Source organism: Anopheles moucheti, chromosome 3, assembly GCF_943734755.1.
Source record: "Anopheles moucheti chromosome 3, idAnoMoucSN_F20_07, whole genome shotgun sequence".
In the NCBI taxonomy this organism is placed as follows: domain Eukaryota; kingdom Metazoa; phylum Arthropoda; class Insecta; order Diptera; family Culicidae; genus Anopheles; species Anopheles moucheti.
In genome coordinates this window covers 67,170,380-67,193,091 of record NC_069141.1, presented here as the reverse complement: position 1 = coordinate 67,193,091, position 22,712 = coordinate 67,170,380, and the positions used below count along the sequence as shown (strand labels likewise).

General features: G+C 43.9%; 4 protein-coding genes across 6 annotated transcripts; 1 reads left to right on the top strand and 3 right to left on the bottom strand.

Moving 5' to 3' along the window:
• Positions 1–1,812: 1,812 nt before the first annotated feature.
• LOC128301533 (mitoferrin) lies at positions 1,813–11,965 on the bottom strand. 2 transcript variants are annotated; one of them, XM_053038075.1, is made up of 3 exons: positions 11,535–11,965; positions 7,773–8,029; positions 1,813–3,468 (listed from the first exon to the last, which is right to left on the bottom strand). In XM_053038075.1, the coding sequence occupies exon 3, from the start codon at positions 3,241–3,243 to the stop codon at positions 2,011–2,013; it is 1,233 nt and encodes a 410-aa protein (XP_052894035.1). In that variant the 5' UTR covers positions 3,244–3,468; positions 7,773–8,029; positions 11,535–11,965; the 3' UTR covers positions 1,813–2,010. The 2 variants fall into 2 exon arrangements, with proteins under 2 accessions (XP_052894035.1, XP_052894036.1); XM_053038076.1 differs by lacking the exons at positions 7,773–8,029; positions 11,535–11,965 and adding an exon at positions 3,698–3,764.
• A 349-nt stretch (positions 11,966–12,314) lies between these two features.
• On the top strand, positions 12,315–16,520 carry LOC128301923 (probable nucleoporin Nup54). 2 transcript variants are annotated; one of them, XM_053038601.1, is made up of 5 exons: positions 12,315–12,523; positions 14,469–14,868; positions 14,947–15,363; positions 15,432–15,822; positions 15,894–16,520. In XM_053038601.1, the coding sequence occupies exons 1-5, from the start codon at positions 12,466–12,468 to the stop codon at positions 16,404–16,406; spliced, it is 1,779 nt and encodes a 592-aa protein (XP_052894561.1). In that variant the 5' UTR covers positions 12,315–12,465; the 3' UTR covers positions 16,407–16,520. The 2 variants fall into 2 exon arrangements, with proteins under 2 accessions (XP_052894561.1, XP_052894560.1); XM_053038600.1 differs by having other exon boundaries at positions 14,469–15,363.
• Positions 12,793–13,555, bottom strand: LOC128301924 (uncharacterized). Its single transcript, XM_053038602.1, has 3 exons — positions 13,245–13,555; positions 13,030–13,177; positions 12,793–12,964 (listed from the first exon to the last, which is right to left on the bottom strand). The coding sequence occupies exons 1-3, from the start codon at positions 13,426–13,428 to the stop codon at positions 12,793–12,795; spliced, it is 504 nt and encodes a 167-aa protein (XP_052894562.1). The 5' UTR covers positions 13,429–13,555.
• Positions 16,521–16,622: 102 nt separating the features above from the next.
• LOC128304608 (uncharacterized) lies at positions 16,623–22,327 on the bottom strand. The gene is made up of 3 exons (XM_053041814.1): positions 22,254–22,327; positions 21,709–22,184; positions 16,623–16,753 (listed from the first exon to the last, which is right to left on the bottom strand). The coding sequence occupies exons 1-3, from the start codon at positions 22,325–22,327 to the stop codon at positions 16,623–16,625; spliced, it is 681 nt and encodes a 226-aa protein (XP_052897774.1).
• Between the last annotated feature and the right edge of the window lie 385 nt (positions 22,328–22,712).

Below are 22,712 nucleotides of genomic sequence, written 5' to 3'. Positions count from 1 at the left end.
GCGTTTTCATCTTCAATTCCTGGTTTCTTTCGTGTTGTGCCCTTTTTCTCGTTCCGTTCTTCGGATGCGCATTGCATAATTAATCCTTCCGGTAAGTGCACATGTTCCACATACTGTTCAACTGTTTCAATGCATATACAGGTTGTTGAAATAGTACTTTTTTATTCTTTCGAATCTCTGTGGACGAGAGTGTGTACGTGTTTGTGACTGTTGTCCGTTATGCCATTTTGTGTTCGTGCTTACAGCATTCTGCACTTTGTACCGGGGGTGAAGCGTTTCACCGTACCACGACCCTTTCCTATGCCTGGTTCACCACCTGTGGCCATTCTGTCCATTCTCACTGACCAAGAAGAAAAAAACAACTATCGACAAAAATGTCTGTCTGTCTGATGGGATATCTTAATGAGGGATAATGGATACAAAACTGAAAGAGAGGATGTGAGAAACTCATTCGGAAAGCCAACTAAGCTTTCGAATTTTCAAACAATGTTATCCCTCCCTTGTCTATGACGCATTGGTACGTGGCTCGCCGTTTAATTGACTCTTCGAAATTTATTTTCCACTAGGCTCGTCCGGTCGATCGTAAACTGTGATCCTCTGTGCGCGAACATTATTATTTTATAACATGTTAATTTGATTTCTTTGATTTTATCCTAAACGGGTTTTTCCCTCCATTAGCTTTTCCACTTCGATGACAAACATCGAAGTATTAGCGCAAGCAAAATCTATGAAACTTTGCAGGAATCTTTTTTAATACAGTAACCTCAAGAGAAACAAAATACGTTCACCACAAAAAGCACACCACAGGATGGTAGTTCCTAGCTTTTGAACCGTACATTTACATGGCATTCCTAAAACAATACAAAATCATAATGAGTATAAAAGTACGCCAAACAATCGCACCCGAAGGAAACCTTCCTTGCTATATAGTGCTAAATTTACAGCAGCAATTTGCGCATAATACAGTGGTGTTTTCCTTTACCGTCTCCCCGGTACAACTGGGGATGATCTAATCCTTTTCGCTTGCTTGCCCTCTTCTTTCGTTTGACAATATGAAGATCGTTCCTATATCTGTGCGATCACTAATAATTTGAATGAAATATGTGGCAGCTCTAGGCATCGGTCTGTTGAACGTTTAAATACATAAACACGTTGAAAGGACCCCGACACTCGGCATATGGACACAACAAATGGTTATAGTGTTTGCAAGACAATACAGCAGAGGAACGTAATGCACTGGTTTAGCACACAAAACGGCACACTAAAACGATGTCTTCGAGACATGCGCTCCGTGTGCTATATAGTGCCCTATGGCAGAAGGTTAGCAGCAAACGACTACGAGCCTTTGTTCCACACGTTTTCGTAAACGGCAGCGGAGTCAATCGAGCGACCATGCGCCTCCATGCCCCGAAAATCACAAACGGTAACAACAGTAACACTCACTGTTTCACTCATTCGCCTGCCCCCAACTCGAACCACGCTCTGTCTGCCTTTCGCGTTGCTGGGCTCTTCCATCTCCTACCATTCCGTCAGGGATAATGTAAACTTAACAAAACGCTGTACTTTGTAAGGTGCGTTAATGCATACTGACTGCGCCCAGGGACAGGTGGTTCTTCGAAGCCGATCTCTCAATGCGCGCGGGCTCACGCATGTCCACACGATACACTTCTCACATTCGCCATCCTTGCGCTCCTTTCAACCTCGCTTACCTTTACCGCTCTATCTAAACGCTATCGGTTCTAGCACTTCCGCAAAACGGTAAGCCATTAGGATTACCCTCCTCCCCCCCCCCCTCCTCCTCCTCCCTCCATCTCGCTTCCTTCCTTCCTTCCAATAGACGTTGCGCTGATCGTCGATTTGCTGTTTTCTTTTTTCTCCTTTTTTTTTGTTTTTATGCTTCTTCTAAAAACGCTAAACCAACAATATTATTAACTTATCAACACACCGCCACCGCACTTCGAGTGCCGGACGTCGGTTGCTGTTGTCTGCTGTTCTCCCTTCTTCAGGCTTCTAGTTCGTCCGTCGGACGTCGGTTAGGTGGTTTGTATCATTCGAGTGCATCGTGTTGTAGCTCATCGCGCCGTAAATACCGGCGCCCGACATGGCCGGCAGTTCGGGGCCACCGCGTGGAATCAACCCGGCCGGGCTGCCACCACCCTTATTGTCGCTGCCCACCGAACCACCCGCACCGTCGCGCTCCTGACTTCGGATCAGCAGGCTGGCACTGTTCACACCGCTGCACCCGGTCGGGGACGCTTCGGCACTCACGGAAGCGCTCGCCGGTATCATGTACCGCAGATCGGTTATCGTTGGCGTTTTGTCGTCGTCAGCGACCGCTATCGCCCGTGTGCTCCCACCGCCCGTCGACCCAACCGGTTTCTTCACGCGCGAAAGGATGTACTTGAAGAATTCGTACGTGGACCAGCAGATCGCGGTGGCCGGCATCTGGTACAGTACGCGCGCTTGCATCCCCTTGAAGAAGCCCATCATGCCGGCCGTGTGGTAAATTTTCTTCGCCGCCTCTACGAGCCCCCGCGTTTTACCGGCACCGTCCTCCTGCGTGTTCAGCAGCGTCTTGCAAACATCGAGCGGGGTGGTGAGGGCGGATGCGGCTGCTCCGGCCGCCCCACCCGCCACCATATGTACAGGGGGATTGTATTTATTGTCTTTATTGAGCAGCTTCTGGAAGAACTCGTACGTCGGGAACTGGATCGCCGAGTAGGGTATGTTCATGACGAGCTGCGTCGAGTACGATCGATAGAACGCTCGCAAACCCTCCGTCCGGTACACCTGGGTGGCACAGTGCAGGATCGATCTGTACGGTGAGTTGTACATCTGTAGCCGTTGCTTTACCACATCCGCCGGATTGGAGACGGCATCGTGCACAAGTGTTGCCGCGGTTGCCGATAGCATGTAGTTCAGGTGATCCCGATCCGAAATTGTTGCGATCATCTCCTTCGAGCACTCGTACGCACCGAAGTACAGTGCGTGGGCCGGTCCGGCACCGGCCACCACCGCCATCACGCCCCGAAACGGACGCATCACGCCCTCGTTCTTAATCATGTCGCGCAGCGTCGACGTGATTGTGTCGTGAGCCTTCATGTGTGTGAGCGATTGCATGCGGGTTTTCACCGAGTCCAGCGGGTACATGACGCAATGCTCCATCACGCCGGCTATCGCACCGGCCGTCATGATGGCCGGCACACTCGACGTCGGCAGCTGTTCATATTCGTCCGAATTCATGACATATACTTGATGGTTGGTCGGTATGTGGCGCTAGTTCGTTGCTATGCTCTTCCCCTTTCCGCGATAAACGCCTCCACAAACCAAGGTTCGGTTGTACGGTACTGTATCCAATTTAAACGTGGCACTTCGTAAGATGTGCCCACGGGCGTAATGATTTATCTCTCTTATCGTTAGACGGCCAGCATCATTCCACAAAGCTGATCCTTCCGGCTTAATCTGAAACTACAGAAAATAAACAAAACGTTAGCAATGGGAAGATAAAAGCCTCACGATTAGCTCATATTTTGTCCTCGGACAATCTAAGAAGCACTCATTGTCATATACGTATACATCTCCCCACAGAGTTGTGTTTTCGGTTCATCAAACAATTCACACCGTAATCATACAAAAAAGACCAACACCACAATCGAACCAAATTTCACAACACAAAAGTTCGCAGAGTTCAGGTCACCTTTAATGCACACGAAAACGGCACCAACAGGTTCGAAAACGATTGCAACAGGTTGTTTCGTGTGTGAGGCACTCAAAAAATGCACCCAGGTCACATGATGCGGTCAAGAAGCCGGAGCAAGCCAGAGTAAAGTCTAGCTACTGCTTCCCCTCAACACAGTACAGAACACATTCGGCAAGCCAGGCAGGGCATCACTATCGCCTAACGTCCGCGGAGAAAATTGGCAACATCGAAATTATTGCTCAAATTGGATGCACAATAGCACCACATTAATGGACCCCAGCAGCAGCAACAGCACCATCAGCACTACGCTTATCGAACCGTTACCGCTCCTATATGGGCGTTTATCAAACCAGCCCTTATCGCTCGCGTGGAAACGTTCCACCGGCGCGTAAATTCATCATCTTCACCGTTTCCGCGCAGATACCGATGTGCGTGTGCCACTAAACCAAACACACTATGAAAAGCATCACTTTCCACTGCGATATGTGCTGTTGGGCGCAAAGATTAAGGCACGATCAACACCGATGTGAACATTATCGTTAAACTGATTACTATCAATGCGATAAAAAATGATACATTGAGCTTCTGTTCAACCATGGGTCAACGCACAAATATCGCATAAAACCAAAGACTATCAACAGAATTTCTCACCAACACCTTAACGTCCGCATTATCGTAGCGAAAATTGTATAATAGACCGAGGATCGTACAACGTACCCCACACCACACACACACCTGCTGTAGTTCCACCAACGGAAGCTGTTGTCGATGCTCCTGCCTCAAAGCAAATGCCGAGACGTTGGTCAAGTACGGTATCATTTATTTACAATAAAAAATTACCCCCACCTATGTGCGGCCCCCGGTTATCATCTTAGCGGCAGCGTTAGGAAGCACCGCGGTTGTATGAACCTCTGCGTCTCGCATTTTACTGATTCTCGTTCTCTCCGACACGCTCGCAAACAAGATTGTTGAAGCCGGTAAACGGCTTATCGCTCGGCGAAGAGAATATTCCACCACAGCGCATCAATCATAATGACGTAATATGCCGAGACGCATCGACGACAAAACGTGAAGTGGGTTATATTATCCACTGGCCGATACCAGCTGATAACATGCACTCGGTAGGTGTTTTGTGTTCCGAAGATAATCGGTTATTTCCATAACACACTGCGTGGATAAATGGCCCCAACCCCAGCGGGGGAGAGAAAAAAGTGCAATGGACTGCCATCGAGAGAGCAACTCTGACGCACCCATTCCCCATGGATTATTCCCGTCGACCTTGCATCGTAAAAAACGGGATAGTTGATGGGAGCCCCTCCCCCGATATCAGAGGGTTGTGCGGGGTCATGGATTACCAGGGGTGCAAAACCAAAACAAACCACTTGCGAAACACCACGATGGCAGCGAGCCGGTTTCACAAAACCATTCCTAGACGGTTCTCGTTATCAGCTGAGCCAAACGCGCCAGTCATCCGGTTTGCACTGGTATATAGGGCGGGCGTGCAATTTGCTGCCATGTGCGGGGAGATGCATCGCTTCATCGGGACAGTGTCACTCTGTCAATTGACAATGACAATATGTATATCGATGCGTCATGGTGATCACGTTCTATCTTTTTAAGCATTTCAATTACCGCACAATTACAGGTACAAGTCAATAGGAGTGTAGCTAAAAGTAAGAGAATTTCATTGTTAAAACTGTAACATCTACAATTCAATAGGTTTAAATATGATTCTTTACGGGCAAACAGATTTCATCGTAAATTTTGCCAACTCTTTTTCTCGGGACAGTGCGTTACTGGCACGGCACGGCCATTTTAAGTTGCACCCAAAGACCAATTGCACTCAAAGAAATGGATGCACATGATCGCCAGACAACCGTAGAACTTATTTTTAGCGTTCATCACATGCATCAACCCAGCAGTAGCAAAAATGCATTGTAGCACATTTTTCGCTTGCGCTTATCTGCTTCTATGTTTTCCACCTTAAGTGATCTGGTTGAAAATACCAAAAACCTTTTTTCTTGTTGGCTAAAAATGTCATATTAGTTAATTCAATCGTAATATTCACAAGATACTAGCAAAATAACCACTCTTGAATATTACGAATTCCGGAACGGAAAATAAGTACCCAGGTTAAGGGAACGTGATCGTTCCACGATCGAGTACAACTACATTCGCTCTTACACGTTCGCACCATCGCCGCACAGAGTAATGCATCCGTTCATCGGGACACGTAGTCTATAACCGACATCTTTCAGGGTTTTGTGCACCGAATCTCGCGGGATTTGCAATGCCTTCGTGCACAGTGTCGCGTGTGCAAAATTCGTTTCGCGTTTGTTACGTATGCTATTGATGGTAAAGGTGACGATGAATCAAGAAAAGAAACATTTCATTAATTAAATCAATAATACATCACATTACACCCATTGTCCTAACATAAAGGTGATTGGTTAGAACCAACACCCGATTCTACAATGAACTATCCCAATAGCCTTGAGAATGGCACTGATTAGAATGTTAAACAGCACTGTTCATGCTGTCACAAGATCGCTCAGTAACTCTTCCATCAAAATCCCCGCGTATGCTTCACAGTAACGCTACTCATCAGCTGATTCAACAGTTTTATTCAATCCGCTAATGAAAACAAAATAAAAACATTTGCTAATCGTGTGTAAAACTCAGTGTGTTTACTTCTACGGTTTTACTTCCTATCCTGCTGTTCCTGCAAATTGTGAAGAATTTCTGACTCTACTCACACGCGCGTAGTAGTGTGCCGATAAAACCAAATACGAACCAGCGCGGCATCCACTGTGTGGAGCCGTACCGCCACGATCTGACCTTGAAATTCGCATCGTCATCGTCGACGCGCGTCAGTTTAGTCGGTGAACACTGGCACTACTTATATGCCGGGGTTCTTCTGACGAATCTGACCTCATTTGCATCAGTGCCAGAGGAAGAAAAGCAAAGTGTAGCGCTTCCTTCATCTGCATGCATCAGCGGGAAAACCTGCAATCGAACTGAGGAACTGGAATGTTACACCACAATCCAAACATTGCAAGACAAGGTTTCGCGATATATTATCGATTATTTCTTCGGGCACCCCCCAAAAAAAAACCGGTGTTTAGAAGACCCAACCCATTCACCATAGCACCCAAGGTTAGGGTGCTCGGCAAGTTCAGCGATACAGCGAATTCCAAGGTTCATTAACCAACAGCGCTAGAACCATTCTTACATTATACTGGGCACACCTGCGAACGGTTAGCGAACAGAAGAGAAAGTTTCATTTCAGCAAGAATGAACCGGAGTTAGGCATTGCGGCTCAGTCTCGTCACAAATCGTTTGTGATTTTTAGTGCCCCAACTACAGACGGCCATAGATCAGACAACGTAGAAATGTGTTAGATCTATATAGCTGAAGGCACTAAAGCAAGTTCCTTTCTATCTATTTTCGGCTTTACTTCACCGTATCGCTGTCTAGCCCATGGATTTTCTTTATTCACGTGTCTCACATATTTGTATTAGGGCATATTAAATCGAGTGACGCATGTGAAAACATAACAAAATATGAAGAGTTTATTACTTTTTCATCGACCCACGCGACTGTCCTACCGCAGCCATCTCATGTACGGTCCCTAGACCCGACGCAGCGTTAGGACGACGACGACAACAAACGAATACCCCACACAAGTATTGGTGCAATGAACACATTCGCATGTGTACATCTACATTTTGATAGACAGCAAAAATCAATAAAACAAGGCAAAGTGTGAGGATAGCATTCAGAAATTGAATATCTTGCTCTCGGTACGCTTTCATAACCATCAACGACGACCTCCTATGTCGTAATAGTTAACTTAACCTTTAACTTTTACTTTAACTTTGCAGGGACGCGAACAAAACAATCTTAATGCATCGTTGTGAGTTGCGTGTATGTAAATGAAATGAATTTAAAAGGAGTCCTATCCTATTATCTTTAAAAAATAAAGCTCCTTCTTATAATGTAGAGAAATGCTAAAAAACATATGCAATAATCTATTTATCTGATACAATTCAAAAAGAATAAAAATACTTACCGTCTTTAAACGCTCTTTGCAGACAGAAACAACACCCCTATTGTACCATTAAGTATGGCCAGTATTGTAGAATGCATCCACTGTCCCCGCCACTGTCGATCGTACACCACACTCCTTATTACAAAAAAACAGTTGGCTGATTGTGATCTTTAGGAACCGTCAGTTGCTCATGTAATACACGTCATCGATCGATAATTGTCCAGCAAACGTGCTGCTCTTTCAGCAACTTTGATATCGGTAAGATGGTAGTGGAAATACTGAAATTAAAGTAAACAAAAAAATTGAAGCTATAAATAAATGTTATCGCTTTATTATATTTAGATAAAAGAACATGCTCTAATGCCGCCATTACTGTGTGTTGCGATTCAAAAACGACTTGCAGTTCTTCGCAGTAGTTCATGAAATTGTTGAATTTGTAATTTGCTTTCAATTGTACACGCATTATTCACGGCCATACAGTTGCGCTTGTTCGTTAATGAAGTTCAAAAACAAAAACAACGAGTTTTGTACGAATCGCACCACTTCGTTCCGTAGGCACATGCACCGTTAACCTGGCGAATTCTCATTTTAGTTTCAAATGACCACGAATCGGTACAAAATTTATCGCATGCAAACATTCATGATGATTTGCTGATTTTTTCACAACTCTAGAATGGTAAAATTTCTTACAAACAAACGCTTCATCATTGCGTTTGCTGGCCAGGGAGCATAATTTTTTCAGAAAAATAAAAAATGATAAATAGCTTCCAACCGGAAACCACTTCAGCTGATAACAATATTAATTTATATCAGTTAGCAGCGATGCAGCTGCGGTAAACGATGATTATCGCACGCAAAACCAAACTTGGTTTGCAGGCTTGTCCATTCGATTATCACCAGTTGATAGAACGTTTTGTTGAATTCGTTCTCAAAAATGGTTAATGATTTTAGAAGGTCTCTTAACAAACAGGTCTGCGCTTGCTCGATGCTGCAGTTACAGTTTTTAAAAAATTATTAATCTCGTAAAGACGAACATTGTTCATCCCGTAAACAAATTCCATTTTATCAAGAAAGAAATATTTGACCTCCCTGAAGAGTAGATTAGACCGAGTAGCATTATCTATTCGTCATTGTTTAATTATTTCTTAATTTTATTTTGCGCTCCAATACCGACAAGAGGTCCCGGGGGTTTAGCAAAACATCCCCAGAAGTATGGTTACGCGTTTGCAATCAAACCGGCAGTACGCTCTCAAATCAGCATTAAATTTGTTCTTTTCGCTTTCTTTTCATGACCATCGGTTTTGCAACGACCGAGAACAGGCAGCTGCATTCACGTGGAACCGGTTTTAGCGCTTTTGCCCACGGTGCCGGGTCGTGGGCTTTGGAAGGTATGTAAGGAACACCGCTAACTACTTGCAGAGCTTACTGGTGGAAGAAAAAGGGGATTTTCTGTTTATATCCAAACCAAACGGCTTTTGGTACCATTCCAAAGCAGCAGTAGCAGTTGAATAGCTGCTAATCGTTAACTTTTTGTTTAACACTCTAAAAAGGCAGTACGTATGTAAAAGACCCACTAACGGGTATAGCTTCCATTGCTACGCAAGGCCCACTTCCATTATTGATTTTACGCGGGTCAGTAACAAAAGTTGAAGGACGAAATTTACTGATTACTAGCCAGTTGCCCGTGGCCAATACCGTTCGTTAGTAACTGTTCTCTACGATTCAAAGGAATTTGTTTGCCATATTTTCATCTAGCAGGTTTCAACGATCGGCGATTCCATTGCGTTGAATCATTCTGAAAGAAAAGAGCTAAACTGTACTTGTCAGAGTTTACTTGCCAGAATAGAATTTTGCACGATCACTTCCGACGTGCCGTGTACACGAAATATTTTGTCACGGATCACACACTATTTACACGGCTCATGTACTGTGTGTGTTACTTCCTTAACCGTGTGTTCCTTCCTCAACAAACAACTCAGCCTACTGAGATGCGATATCGTTCAGCAATTGAAGCTGTTTGTTTCGCAACTACGTACGTACGTTTGTATTGGGCAGAACCGCAGCACGGCCCAGATTGTGCAGCGTACAAACACAACGCGGTGAATCCCAAGATGTTTCGCTTTTTTTCTTGCTTGCGAACAAATAAAACGCCCGCTCATTTTCATTCCAGAGCAAGTATGATCGGTTGATATGGCGCTTGCACAGCACTTTGCGCTAGCTCAACTGTGCGCAATCATTGTCATCGCTATCTCGACTAGGCTTGGACCGCGTCCGGTGACCAAACCGTCCAAGGCTGCAAGATGGTACTTTAGTTTCCCAATTCCCTGCAAGAAAGCTTTCGAACAAAAAAGCTAAACGAGTCGTTTGTCGATACTTTTGCCGAATATCTAATGCATCTTGGCTGGATATTCATTGCCGGCTAGAGCACTATTCAAACGATAGCTGCTAATACCGTATAACCCGCTCCCTCCCATCTGTAAGGTATTTGTACCAATGCCAACATACAGCACCTACACATGTGCATGCGAATGTAAACGGTAAATTGCTAGAAAATAACAGAAAATCATCAGCTGTGCTGAGTGCAAAGTTGCCACCGTCAACAATTTTATTCTACTCTATGTTTTGTTCGGGCATTGCGCAATTTTTGACAGCCTTTGCTTCGGCGCAACCGTAGCTTGCTGGGATGAAAACAAGCAGCGACAGAAGGGCCAGATCATCCAGCACCGTGCACATTGCGCGCACACACGCACCGCACCGCTTACATGCTGTTGCAAGCGATCGGACAGTAGTACGGGATCATTAAAAATAAACGCTTCCACACCACTTGTAGCTACTAGCTAGCTGGGTCGCGGCTGCCTCATTTCTTCGAGAAAGTTTTACGTGCAGCGAGCATGAAAAGTGTACCACCAGCACCTGACACCGACGAGCGGTACACAGCGCGATCTTTGCAAACAGCCCCTGCGAATGTCTTTTGCATAATCGTCTCCCATCGAGGCATTAGATTTTACCACCGATTTGTCGATGACAGTGACGACGACGACGAAGACGCTTGGCTGAAACATTCTTGCGACAATCGCCTCAACTTCGGTCTGTGCCACGAACTCGCTGCCGTTTAGGCTATACACACAGAGGCTGATGATTTTCCGTTCACTTTCTTGCACGCACTGAAGCAGTCACAACCGGAGCTCGTTTCATGTTTACCCCCTTTTGCGAGTCAAACGTACAGACACACACACCAACCGACTGGGTCAGGTTTTAGCAGTTTAGCTCGCGTAAGCATCACGCACGTTCACGCACGCACCAACAAAAACACGTACACATGCACGCAAACCACGTACGGAATCCGGCGGACACACAACGTTATGCTTCAATTGACCGCAACCCGCTATGACCCCACTTGCGCAACGACAAGTCCGAAAGTTTTTCCTGGCTGTAGAGTTCCACAGGAATTGGAATGCCACATAAAGCACGTATGGTAGCACGGAACCGAAGCAAACACCAACGAGTACGAAAGGGATGTTTCTGTTCCGTAAAAAATACTTCATCAGTTTCGATGAATCTGCGACTATTCCCATGCATTTGGAACCGCCTGAAGGGATGTGGAATAATGATTTACTCGGCTACTTTCCCATCCGCTACCGAGCCGTCGATCTGCGTGCGTTGATATTGTTGCCTAAAATGAAACGAAATCTACGATTCGTGCCTCAATTCGGTGCGCCGAACACACCGCAGAGGGAACGTAAAGCAAGATCAGGAAGATTAGATGATGGATGATGAAGTTACCTGCGGATAGACCGATTGTACCGCAGCCAAGGCGGTCCAAATGTAGCGTTCTCACAACGTTCCCCCGGCAAGAGGTTCTGGAACACGGTCACCGGAGTTCCAGCACGCTGTGCACTCGTTGCGTTAGATGTCCTGAGAAGCGTTTCCGGAGGCCGCCTGCACGGTACAAGTTTCTTTTCGCTAGCTGCCAAATGTGTGTTATCACGTAATATTGACTTCTTCTCCTTCTTCTTCTTCTTTTCAACGTGGTTGTTGGAGGTGGAGCACTGAACCGAGAAACGTGATTTCTATCGCCCAGCAATCAACACTAACATATGATTTTGAACGGCAGATCCAAAACTATTCATCCAAAGACGGATCACAAGTTATAACACGCATTTTGTGCAAGTTTTTCTGGGTAATGATTTACTTTTCCACACACACACACGATTTGTTTTGCTAAACCGCCATATTCATGTTGACAGTTTTGCTGTCAGCGGCACGTTTACAGCCCATAACTCAGCACTTTCACACTGTATCTCCAAACACAGGGTGTTGTGCGGTAAACTTTTCACAAACATTCAAAGGCTTGTGCGCAATAAAACGGTATTATTTATATTTAATCTAATCATATATGTCCAACAGTATATGCTCGGCTACACTCCTGCTTTTCTCTTTTCCCTTTCTTTTCCGTTTGTTTGATTGAAAAGCACATGCTCTAAGTTTCTATTCAGCAAACGTCAAAGCGTTACGCTCGTACGCCAAACCAGTAACGCCGTTAGTCAAAATTGTAAACACATCGAACCACAACGAAACGCGGCGCGGAATCCTTCGGTGCGGTACAAAACTAATTAAATTAAACGCGCCAATCGCATGGTGCCGGTAGTGATTGTGCAGAAATCGATAAGCTTTCCCTTTGTTTAAGTTCGAAGTGCGGTCGCATCCTTCAGTTATGTCGTTCAATTTTGGAAACACATCAGCGCTCGGTTCTACAAGCACACCGAACAAGCGTAAGTGTACGGGCGGCAATCGAGCGAAATTTCTTTCTACGGTTAGGGGGCTCTAATGTTAACAATGGAAACATCAATGCGTTGAGTAAAATACCACTAGTTTATTTCATCGTATAGATAGTAACAACATATCAACAGCCCTCACTGTTGATTGTACTTAATATAAAACCACTTCTAAAGTAAAAAATGCGATACGTTTGTAAGGCCCGTAAAATAGCGAAGATATCCTTGGAATGAAACCGATGTCCCTGTACCAGTAACCCTGTGGTTCACCGGAGCAACGTTTGTCCAGGATTGTCTTCAGCGACTGCTGCAGACGCAGTGGCTTCACGTTCTTTGGAAATGTTTCGCGAATATCTGCGAGTGGATCTGTGGGTGCTGCTTCTTCGTCTCGTAGTTTCGATAGGTGCTTCAGGACCATCGATATTCTGAAATCCTTTTCTGCAATGTTGGAGACATATATAAATCATTTATCTCTGTATTTTATGCATGATTAGCCTTATTACCTCTTGTAGCACATGTAACCAAAAATGCCCAGCACAACTATGATGAAGACGGACGTTATTGTGACGGTGATGTAGATGTAAAACATCTGTATTTTGTCGGACAGCATGTCCGAGCCGGAGCTTGATTTACTCTGCCACATATCTGGCACTGGAAGCGAAACAAATAACACACTTATGCCTTTTTAAGGTGAAACAAGCATCCAAGGATATATCACCTATATAGTTTCCATTTTCATCACTAACTCCCGATTCCGGCAGGGAAGCCATCGTGGTCGTGCTGGTAGTAGTTGTCGTCGATGGGGTCGTCTGATAGTACAAAGCTGGCGAACGTGTCGGTGGTCCGGGAAAGATTATTTGGCCTTTATCGCTGAGAAATCGGTGGCCAGATTTGATGTACATGGTAATGAGTCGCTTAACGTTTCACACTCGTTTTGTTCTGCAGCTTAGTGGTGACACTCTGTTACCAACCAGTTGCATCTCATTACACGCGGCAATTGAACGCACTTAATCTTCTAGTTAATATGTTGCTCCTTTTCATATATAATCTAGAAAAGGGCAGAAACACAAAATTACGGCGTAAAGTACTCTCTTCGTGGAAGAGAAACACACATCCTATCAGGAACTGATGCGAGCTAGTGACACTTATTAGAAAGCACTAATGAAACCCGTATTGTTTCCGCTTCCGAACACTATCACCAACTGAACCCACTGATAGGCGTTCGTGGTACAAACCATCCGACATGGTCGTCTAGACCCAAGGCAAACACACACAAAATTTCACTCCGTCGTGTGATCGATCGCAATGTCGACTGACATGTGGGCCACCTGACTAGAGATGCTTATGTCGTGCTCGATAAACGACGAAGCGCAATCCAATTAGGTTGTTGTAAAGCACTGCTTGTTGACCGGTTTACTACCGTCGCATAGGTGGCAACAATCTGGTATGGGAAAAAACCAGAACATTCTTTCTGCGCATACAGAAAGACAGTAATGGAGCAAATGGAGCGGTTTAGTACGCTAATACGATCGAAATTTCCGATTCTACTTACAAAGTTCCAAGAAATGGTACGGCTGACCGTCTTGGATGTTTGTTTGAATAATATTATTGATTAAGAATGTGTTCGGGAAGGACATTGATATGAGGGCATTTTGATCTATGGTGAATCATGAGTCGAGGAAAATAATCTGGACAGTGCCCGGCATGAAAAAAAAATAACAATCACGAGCGGGACGACTCGACAAAAGGGTTGCACATGCCGGAAACGCATGCCTGAAATCGCGTGGACATACGAAATCTATTGGCCGCACCCAGCGTGCCATTCACGGGTACTTCACGTGTGCTGCGTGGGACAAATGTACACGCTGTGCACCACAAAACGGAACCTCGGCAGAAATAATCTCATTAACGGTTTGCATTTTCTTTCCTGTCTTCTAAACAGCGGCTTTTGGCAATTTCTCATTCGGAGGACAAACGTCAACGCCAGCATTCGGAGCTACTGCGGCCACTGGTGCAGCTCCGGCATTCGGTCAAGCTACAGCCACGTCGGCTTTCGGTGCAACGCCAGCTCCCGCTTTCGGAGCGACCCCGGCAACCACCGGTACGAGCGCGTTCGGAACGCTAGGTTTCGGTGCGTCCACAGGTGGAACCACCGCGTTCGGGGTCGCACCGACCAGTTCAGCACCATCCTTTGGGTTTGGCACCAACACGGCTACGGCGGCAACACCTGCGTTTGGTGGGTTTGGAACAGCGACCTCTACTGCCGCGACCGGTTTCGGTGGATTTGGTGCCACCACTGCTACCAGCACCAGTGCTCCAGCATTCGGAGGCTTTGGTACGGCCACCCAACCCTTCGGATCATCGATCGCGACCACCTCTGCGCCATCGTTCTTCGGTGGGCTTGGATCTACGCAACCCCTAGCAAACACCGGTTTCGGTGGGTTCGGGACCGGTAGTACCTTCGGTGGTACGACTTTTGGTCAACCGGGTGCAGCAACCGGTGGTTTAAACTTTGGACAATCGGCCTTCGGCCAGCCGCAGCAACAGCAACAACAGCTCGTTCCGGCCCTTTCGCCCGAGGAAGCCTTCGTCCAGTCCGTATTCAATGTGTCCATCTTTGGCGACGAGCGGGACACAGTTATTTCCAAATGGAACTACCTGCAAGCAATGCTCGGTACGGGCAAATCGTTCTACTCGCACAATGCACCACCGGTGGACATTACGCCATCGAACTTTCTGTGCCGGTTCAAAACGATGGGCTACAGTAAATTGCCCGGGAAGGACAACAAAACCGGACTGGTGGGCCTGACGGTCAACAAAACTGTGGCCCAAATAAAGTAAGTGAAGCAATTCTATCGTTAAGCTGAGCTTGATCACCAAAGTATGTTATGTTTCCTATTTTCAGAGAGCAGCAACAACAGTTCATCAACAGCATGAACCAAATCTTTGGCAACAAACCGAACATTACAATCGTGGTGGAAAACGTAAAATCGATCAACGACTCGAAGGTACAGGTAATAATCTACATCGAGGAAAAGTCGACCATCTCGAACGAAATCAAGCGCGTACTGGCAACGGAAGTAGCCAGCTATCTTAATCAACCGATGCCTAAGCAACAGCTTGCGCAGCTCGGCATTGATTCGGTCGTTGCATTGGTGCTGCCGGAGGAAGATCAACTGAAGGAGTATCTCGACAATCCACCCAAAGGCATCGATCCGCGCATGTGGGAACAGGCAAAGATCGATAATCCCGACCCGAAGCGATTCATTCCGGTGCCGATGATTGGCTTTCAGGATGTGAGTTAAAGATAATAAGATCCATGTCAACAATGTTGTCAAATCTTTCCCTCATTGCATATCTTCCACAGCTTAAGTGGCGCATAAAGTGTCAGGAAAATGAAACCGAAATCCACGCATCGTATCTCGCCAAGGTGGAGAAAGAGATCGCCGAGCTGAAGCAGCGTCACATGAACACGACCGCCAAGATAGCCGAACATCGGCGTAACTTTGCCGAGCTGAGCCACCGCATACTGCGGGTGATCGTGAAGCAGGAAAGTACACGCAAGCTAGGACTCGCCCTGTCGCCCGAAGAGGAAGCCATTCGGACGAAGCTGGAAAACATGCATGCACTCGTATCCACCCCAACACAGTTCCGTGGCAGGCTGAGCGAGCTGCTCTCGCAGATGCGGATGCAGCGCAACCAATGGGCGCACGGAAACTTCCTGAACGAGTACACGCTGGACAAGGATGCAACGCAGGAGATGCAATCGTTCCTTACAATGCAGCAGAAAGCGGTCTCATTTTTGATTGACACGATACACAAGGATATGAAGACGCTAAAGATTATCAGCGAAGGCATGACGCAGTTGGTGCAGGGTTAGAGGGAAGTCATCAAGTGAATTGTTACGAGAGAAGACGACACTTTGCCATCGAGTACGCGTTGGTCGGTTGTTTGTTTATTGCGTAATAAAACGATGCTAATATTTCAATCGAAATCGAACACAAGAGTTTATGGAATGCGAAATCCGATTAATTTGGAACGTGCAGTCTTAGTTGTATATGTTGAATGCAATGTGTGAGTATTATTCCGGAAATACCTATCCGAGGATAATATTGTTGTACGGGTGACTATCAACGATCGGGTGACCAGGCATAGTGTACCGGGGCGATACGTAGTACGTAGTCTTTTCCATCGCCACAAAACGATTGTGCGGCCAACCGTACATACCTAAATGATACAGAATAAGACAACTGTTTTAAGGCTTTTCGTTGATTCGTTTAAAAAATTGTCATTTGTTTAATCTCCATATGTAACATTGGACATCTTTAAGACATCCCATGTCGCAAATGTCACTGAAAAGACGTCTTTTGGCGGTCTTACCGCCCGCCGTTAGACCGCCGAAAGACGTCTTTTTAACGAGGGTTTAGACCGATTTTGACATTTTGGGTTATTTTTTTTTGTTGTAACGGCTGTCTAGGATAAGTTCCGATGTCTCTACCATTGTGCTACATAAATGAAAGCAAAAAAAAGTGACGATTTTTCTGCTGCGCCATTTTGTTTTGGTCTTCGGCTTCGCCTTCAATGTGCAGTTGCGGCGTGTTTCAAGTTCCGTCAGTCCTTCGAGCGCTCTAGTTGTATGTATTCTCCCATGCTTTGGTGTGTTGTGTGCTGTGAGAGAGAGGAGAGAGAAGAACTTTTTATTAATTTTAACTGCTGATTGGTGCCGTCGATAAAGCGCGCTTCGAACCTGGGTTTTCCCATTTTGATGAAATTTTCTCCTGCATCCACGTTGAAGGAAAAACGATCTCGGTGCATATTTGATGTTAACATCCCAATATCATCAAACTATCAACATGGAAAAGTGAGTGTATTCTAAAACCTATGAAGTGCATAAAATTATCTTTTTATTTTACTTCAAGTGCAAAACGGGTGAAACTTATCCTGCAAGGAAACCCGGGGAGTTATAAATTGCATCCCCTTACCGAAAGCAGTGAGTAATTATAATCCGCCATTAAGTATGTAGCACGCATTCATGACGAAAATTAATCATTTCAGATTCACAACCTAACGTCTCAAATTACAAAACCATAAAACTGCACCCGAATGTTTTTAACAAAATATCAACCACATCCACGGTTCCGCATAGCGTTGGCGATCAAAATAGAAGGAAAGTTACCGCAACTACTTTGAAACCTCGGCAAGGTAAACCAAATGCAACTAAACATTGTGTTAAACAAAAGTTGTAATATTAGAAATGTTTATTTTTAGACCGCCAGCAATATACATCAACTGCAACGCAGACGGATCGAGTGGAGCAGATATCTTGCACAGATCAAATCATGGCGAAATTGGCAGCTATTCAACAAGAGCAACAACGGCAGGCAGAAATCTCAGCAAAAAAGATGACCGCAATGGAAAGACAAATCCAGTTAATGCGAGCTGAACTAGATTTAATCGGCAACAAAGTTACTGCAAGGCCAGGGTACGTTCCAGAATGTTCTTTCGAATGGAAGCCGTTAGAAAACGAGGACGATTTGAACTCTCTGGAGCAGCGGCTGGAGGAACCTGAGTTTAAAAAAAATTTTATGAATTTTTTAAACACACATCTGCCTTCCGACAGTGCGGAAGCTAGGCTACATGCAAGTGTAGATATAATATTCAGCAAAAATTTTATGACACAGATTAGTTGGACTGGCATTGGGCACCCTAATCCTAAAATCGGTTTCCATAAGTATGTTAAAATTTTAAGTATGTACATAGATATAGGTGCATGTCAAGGGGTACACCCAACTGTAAATACGATTAAGTTATTTTTTCAGAATAAGTTTAAACATGCGAGCCAAAGACTAAATTTATTAGGAGTAGTCAAAACGTCGCACCACAGACGACACTAATCTTTAGTTAGTTCTGTGATTCAGTTTTAGTTTCATGAACTTAAGTTAAGTTAGTTATGTGATTTAGTTTTAGTTTCATGAATTTTAGGCTTAATTGATTTTGTGATTTAGTATTAGTTTGATTAATTTAAGTTAAGTTAGTTGTGTGCAAAGTTTATGTGATTTAACTTTTATTTCTTTTCTTACTTTATAATTACTCATTCTTATTTATACTTATATTCAAATATACCTGAAGGCACAATATCAAAATTATGAACATTGCGGTGATAATAACTTAATAACTATGCTGTAAAAACCAGTAATAAAAAGTTTTCTTACTTATTCGTATGCCGATGGTTCACATCACAAGCGTATGGATTAATGGAATAAAAGCAAACTCGTTAATTTCATTTAAAGGTACCGCGACTAGTTTACATTTTATGTCCCTCAGATCTATTGTAATGTTAAATTCTTCTAATACATCAATATTTCCTCGATGTATGTTTATGAATTTCGAATCAAAAGGATAATCAAAAGCACTAGACGAATAAGATAGCTTTCTTGCTAATATTTCTACGATCCCCTCTTGCAAAACTGCATTTACATATTCACATACATACCCAGACTTCGTGAGGAACCATTTGTTGCTTTGTTCATTTTTCAAACAAAAATCTTTGCGTATATGTAATGTTATTGTGTTTCCTCGCTGATGAATTGAAGGATATCTAGCTTGTTCACTTACTTGTGGTGTATAATAGGCATCCCTTTCAGATATTCGGTTAATTACTTGCTCCAAGCTTTTCCTGCCGCTTCTTAATAACCTTTTCAAACGCTGCAGCTCATTTTCGAACGGATATGATGAGATTGTATTAAGTGGACCAAACTGTTTCACTTCTTCGTTAATATGCAAAAGATTATGCACGTTGCTTGATACATATTCTGGACCATAGATATTACTATACTGTTTCACAAAGAGTTTAAGCAGAGTATTGGCTACGACCCAATTCTGTTTGTAAATACCTGACGAGAATAGCGTAAGGCTGCAAAAAAACAGCATGAAATGGCTATATTGATCGTCAGCAATCGAATCTTTCAGCACAACTATAGACCCATAGTGTAAAAACGAAGCAAACTCTGACCCTTTCCAGCGCTTTATTTCGAGAAGTGAACGAAATTTCCTATGAATTTCTACAGGTAATTTGATGTTAGTTAACTTAGTTGACAAAGTATTAATTTGTGAGGACGTTAATTTCTTTTTCACGCCATAATTACCAAACATCCAGCCTATAAGTTGTCGTTTGGTTAGTCCTAAATCTATCAAATGCAACGGATCGGCAACAGTTACTTGCTGTATAATATCAAAATTGATTAAATGTATCAGAGGAGAATCTTCTTTATGATGGTTACCGTAAGTGCGCATCCTGAATTCCTTATCTGTTCGATCTGGTGCTCTAGACTCAGAGAATGCAACTCTTCCGTTGATACGTTTCCCTTTTGTAGTGCATTTTAGGCAACCATCAAGCGAGTTGAAGCCGGCAACACCTATTGAAAATAGAAATTTATAGTCCATATGCAATGTAATAATATAATATTAGTTATTATACCTTTTATGAATGCTCGAGCAGGTGAATCAGCAATAATAGCTCGTAATTTGATTTGTACTTTCTTGTTGTTGACGATTGTATCGTTTTGAATGAGAAAATTAAATTCATCAACAAAAGGCCGAAGAAAATGCTCTATACTTGCTGGTTTTGTTGCTCCACAATACAGGGCAATCGTCATCACTGGTGATTCTGGCAATTCATGAATGTTCATCAGAATAGGCCAAAATTGAAGGTTGTTGCTTTTGGTTATCGGTAATCCGTCTATTGATACATTCAATGATATCGTTTTAATTGAATTAGGAAGTACACGGCTGCAATCAAAACAAGTTCACCAGTATAAAGAATGTAAATTAGGTGTTGATGGCATCATCGATTTAATTACCTTAGCTCGTTGGTAAAACATTTCTGAATTCCATGGTACCAATATTGGCCTCTTTGCACCGTCAGTATATCCTTAGACGGATTACGGTTGATCTTCAGCAAGGTCCTAGCATCTTTGGGCAGTTTGCAAGGCCCAACTTTTCGTATGATTGCTATAACTTGCTCAATAGAGTCATACGTTTGGTTTGTAGATATAGCCCACTGCCGTAAGTCATCCACTACCGAATATGGTTCGTTGGGAATGTCCGTTTCATCATCTGAGCTTTCGATGAGATAATCGACAGCATAATCATTACCATCATCCTCAGCGTATTCCAATGCCGATGCATCGTCTTCAACATAATCCATTTCACATGCCAACGCCGAAGTATCGTCCTGGACACAATCGATTTCTGTTTCGTGAACCTGTGCATCTACATCTTGCTCTTGTGTATTAGCTATAAACCAAAGAAAATCGCGTTGAATGACGAGCACAAACATACAGTTCAACTTTGAACTATACCATAGGAACTTCCGCAAGCAACCATTCCATCAGCTTGTATTACACGGTCCCGATTGCGGTACAGAGACGAATTGTACCGAATATGGTCTGAGAATGGTTTATCCATTATAGTTTCTTTGAGAAAATAAACAAGTTTTCACTTTTCTTTAGAAATTGCCGATCACACAGATTAACACTCTTGATATTGAACACTGAATAACGTCGTTTTTGTTGTGTCAGCAAAAGGTAAACAAAACCAATACAAGCTAGAATACCAACAACAACATCATCGTTGTCCGCTTTTTTTTATTCGAAATCAAAATTTTAGGATTTATGGTTTTAATTTGAATTAAATATGTTTCTTAATTTTTAAAATAATTGTTGTTAAGTTTATACAATGATTACCGGCGTAATTTACGAGAATTTCCCATGAAATGTATGTGAACTCTTTAACCCCGTATTATAAATCCGTAAGGTTGGTCTTTTCGTGCGTTCTTTGCAATCTGGGATCTTAGACATCTTTAAGTCTTTAATAACCTGTAGAAGGATTCAAAATTGTTAAACGAAGGATTCGTAAGGAAGGAAATTGGTCTTTTTTAGAAACAGCATTTAAACATCTACTTGTAGGCCATTTTAAAAGCACTACCTTCAAAATATTCAACTTAACCGAAGGCAAAAATAATGTGCACATACTAGAACACCCCACACCATAATCCTATCTGAAATATTCCATTTCATCTCTCGTCTCATACCCATACTTCTCACTCCTAAACAACGGAGGAAATACTTTCCCCCCAAAAAAAGGTATCCCAAACCCAAGAACGTACGTAAATCGCAAAATACCTGAACTCAACGTAGGCACCTTCGGTATGTAGCTGCTTACGGTTGGCTCTCCCGCATCAACCGCACTGTCCTGTTCCCGCCGACTTCCACCCGCCGAACCGCCACCCTTTCTACGGGTTCCCTCGCGTTTCTTGCGCTGCTTTTCCATCTCCTCGTCCTCCTCCTCGTCGTCCGTCTTTTCGTAGGTATTTTTCGGCTTTTGCAAACATTTCAGTGCGTGTGTGTTGGTACGCTTCCGGCCACATCGGCACGTATCGAGCAGCGTTTTAAACATCTGCTTCGAGACGAAAAACGACTCACCGTGACCGTCGTATTCGCGCAGATTGACATTTTGCTGCCGGGCCTGCTGTATCTCACGCAGCTTCTGGTTGTTGCGTTTCAGGTCGTAGTACTCGGTCGTTTCCGGTTGCGTTATGTAGCCCCACTTTTTCAAATACTCCCGGCGGCCCTTGCTTTCCAGCTCAATTTGTTCGCGGCTGTGTCGAGAAGTTGGTTGCTAATAGATGTTCTATTTGTATACTAAAAACTGAAACTTGACTACTTACATCTTTCCATCCCGAACAATGGGTTCTAAAGGAGGATGTGAAATCCGCAATTCTCTACGCACTGGTTCGGTCATCCGGAATCAATTCTAGATTGCTCTTAAGCAGAATGCTTCAACAAACTGTTCGAACTGTTTATGCTTGATCCTTCTTTATATCCACGTACACCAAGCATATCCATGGCAACGTGTTTTCTATTGCTGCAGAGTTGCTATGAGATACGCCCGCGTGATATGTTTGAATCGGGAGGTTTCGCTTGGGAGTCATTTCTTTCTCCGACATTCTAGAACACTCCTTAAATTGGTAAAACAACTACAAGTTCCACATATGAATTTCCAATACAAAATTGTTTACCACAATTTATGACAATTATTTATTCGTTCATGCAGTTTTTGTGTGGAATTTACCGATCTTTAAATATCATTTGGTTAAACAGTAACGCTTAAGCTATCTACAGACGAC

Coding starts and splice junctions, on each gene's coding strand:
- LOC128301533 (XM_053038075.1), bottom strand. CDS start 3,243: ATGAATTCGGACGAATATGAACAGCTGCCGACGTCGAGTGTGCCGGCC.
- LOC128301923 (XM_053038600.1), top strand. CDS start 12,466: ATGTCGTTCAATTTTGGAAACACATCAGCGCTCGGTTCTACAAGCACA. Junction 15,364..15,431: donor AAAACTGTGGCCCAAATAAA/GTAAGTGAAGCA, acceptor TCCTATTTTCAG/AGAGCAGCAACAACAGTTCA. Junction 15,823..15,893: donor CGATGATTGGCTTTCAGGAT/GTGAGTTAAAGA, acceptor TATCTTCCACAG/CTTAAGTGGCGCATAAAGTG.
- LOC128301924 (XM_053038602.1), bottom strand. CDS start 13,428: ATGTACATCAAATCTGGCCACCGATTTCTCAGCGATAAAGGCCAAATA. Junction 13,178..13,244: donor TGAAAATGGAAACTATATAG/GTGATATATCCT, acceptor TTTCGCTTCCAG/TGCCAGATATGTGGCAGAGT. Junction 12,965..13,029: donor GGTTACATGTGCTACAAGAG/GTAATAAGGCTA, acceptor CCAACATTGCAG/AAAAGGATTTCAGAATATCG.
- LOC128304608 (XM_053041814.1), bottom strand. CDS start 22,327: ATGACCGAACCAGTGCGTAGAGAATTGCGGATTTCACATCCTCCTTTA. Junction 22,185..22,253: donor ATTGTTCGGGATGGAAAGAT/GTAAGTAGTCAA, acceptor TTCTCGACACAG/CCGCGAACAAATTGAGCTGG. Junction 16,754..21,708: donor GGTGCCTACGTTGAGTTCAG/GTATTTTGCGAT, acceptor TGTATCATTTAG/GTATGTACGGTTGGCCGCAC.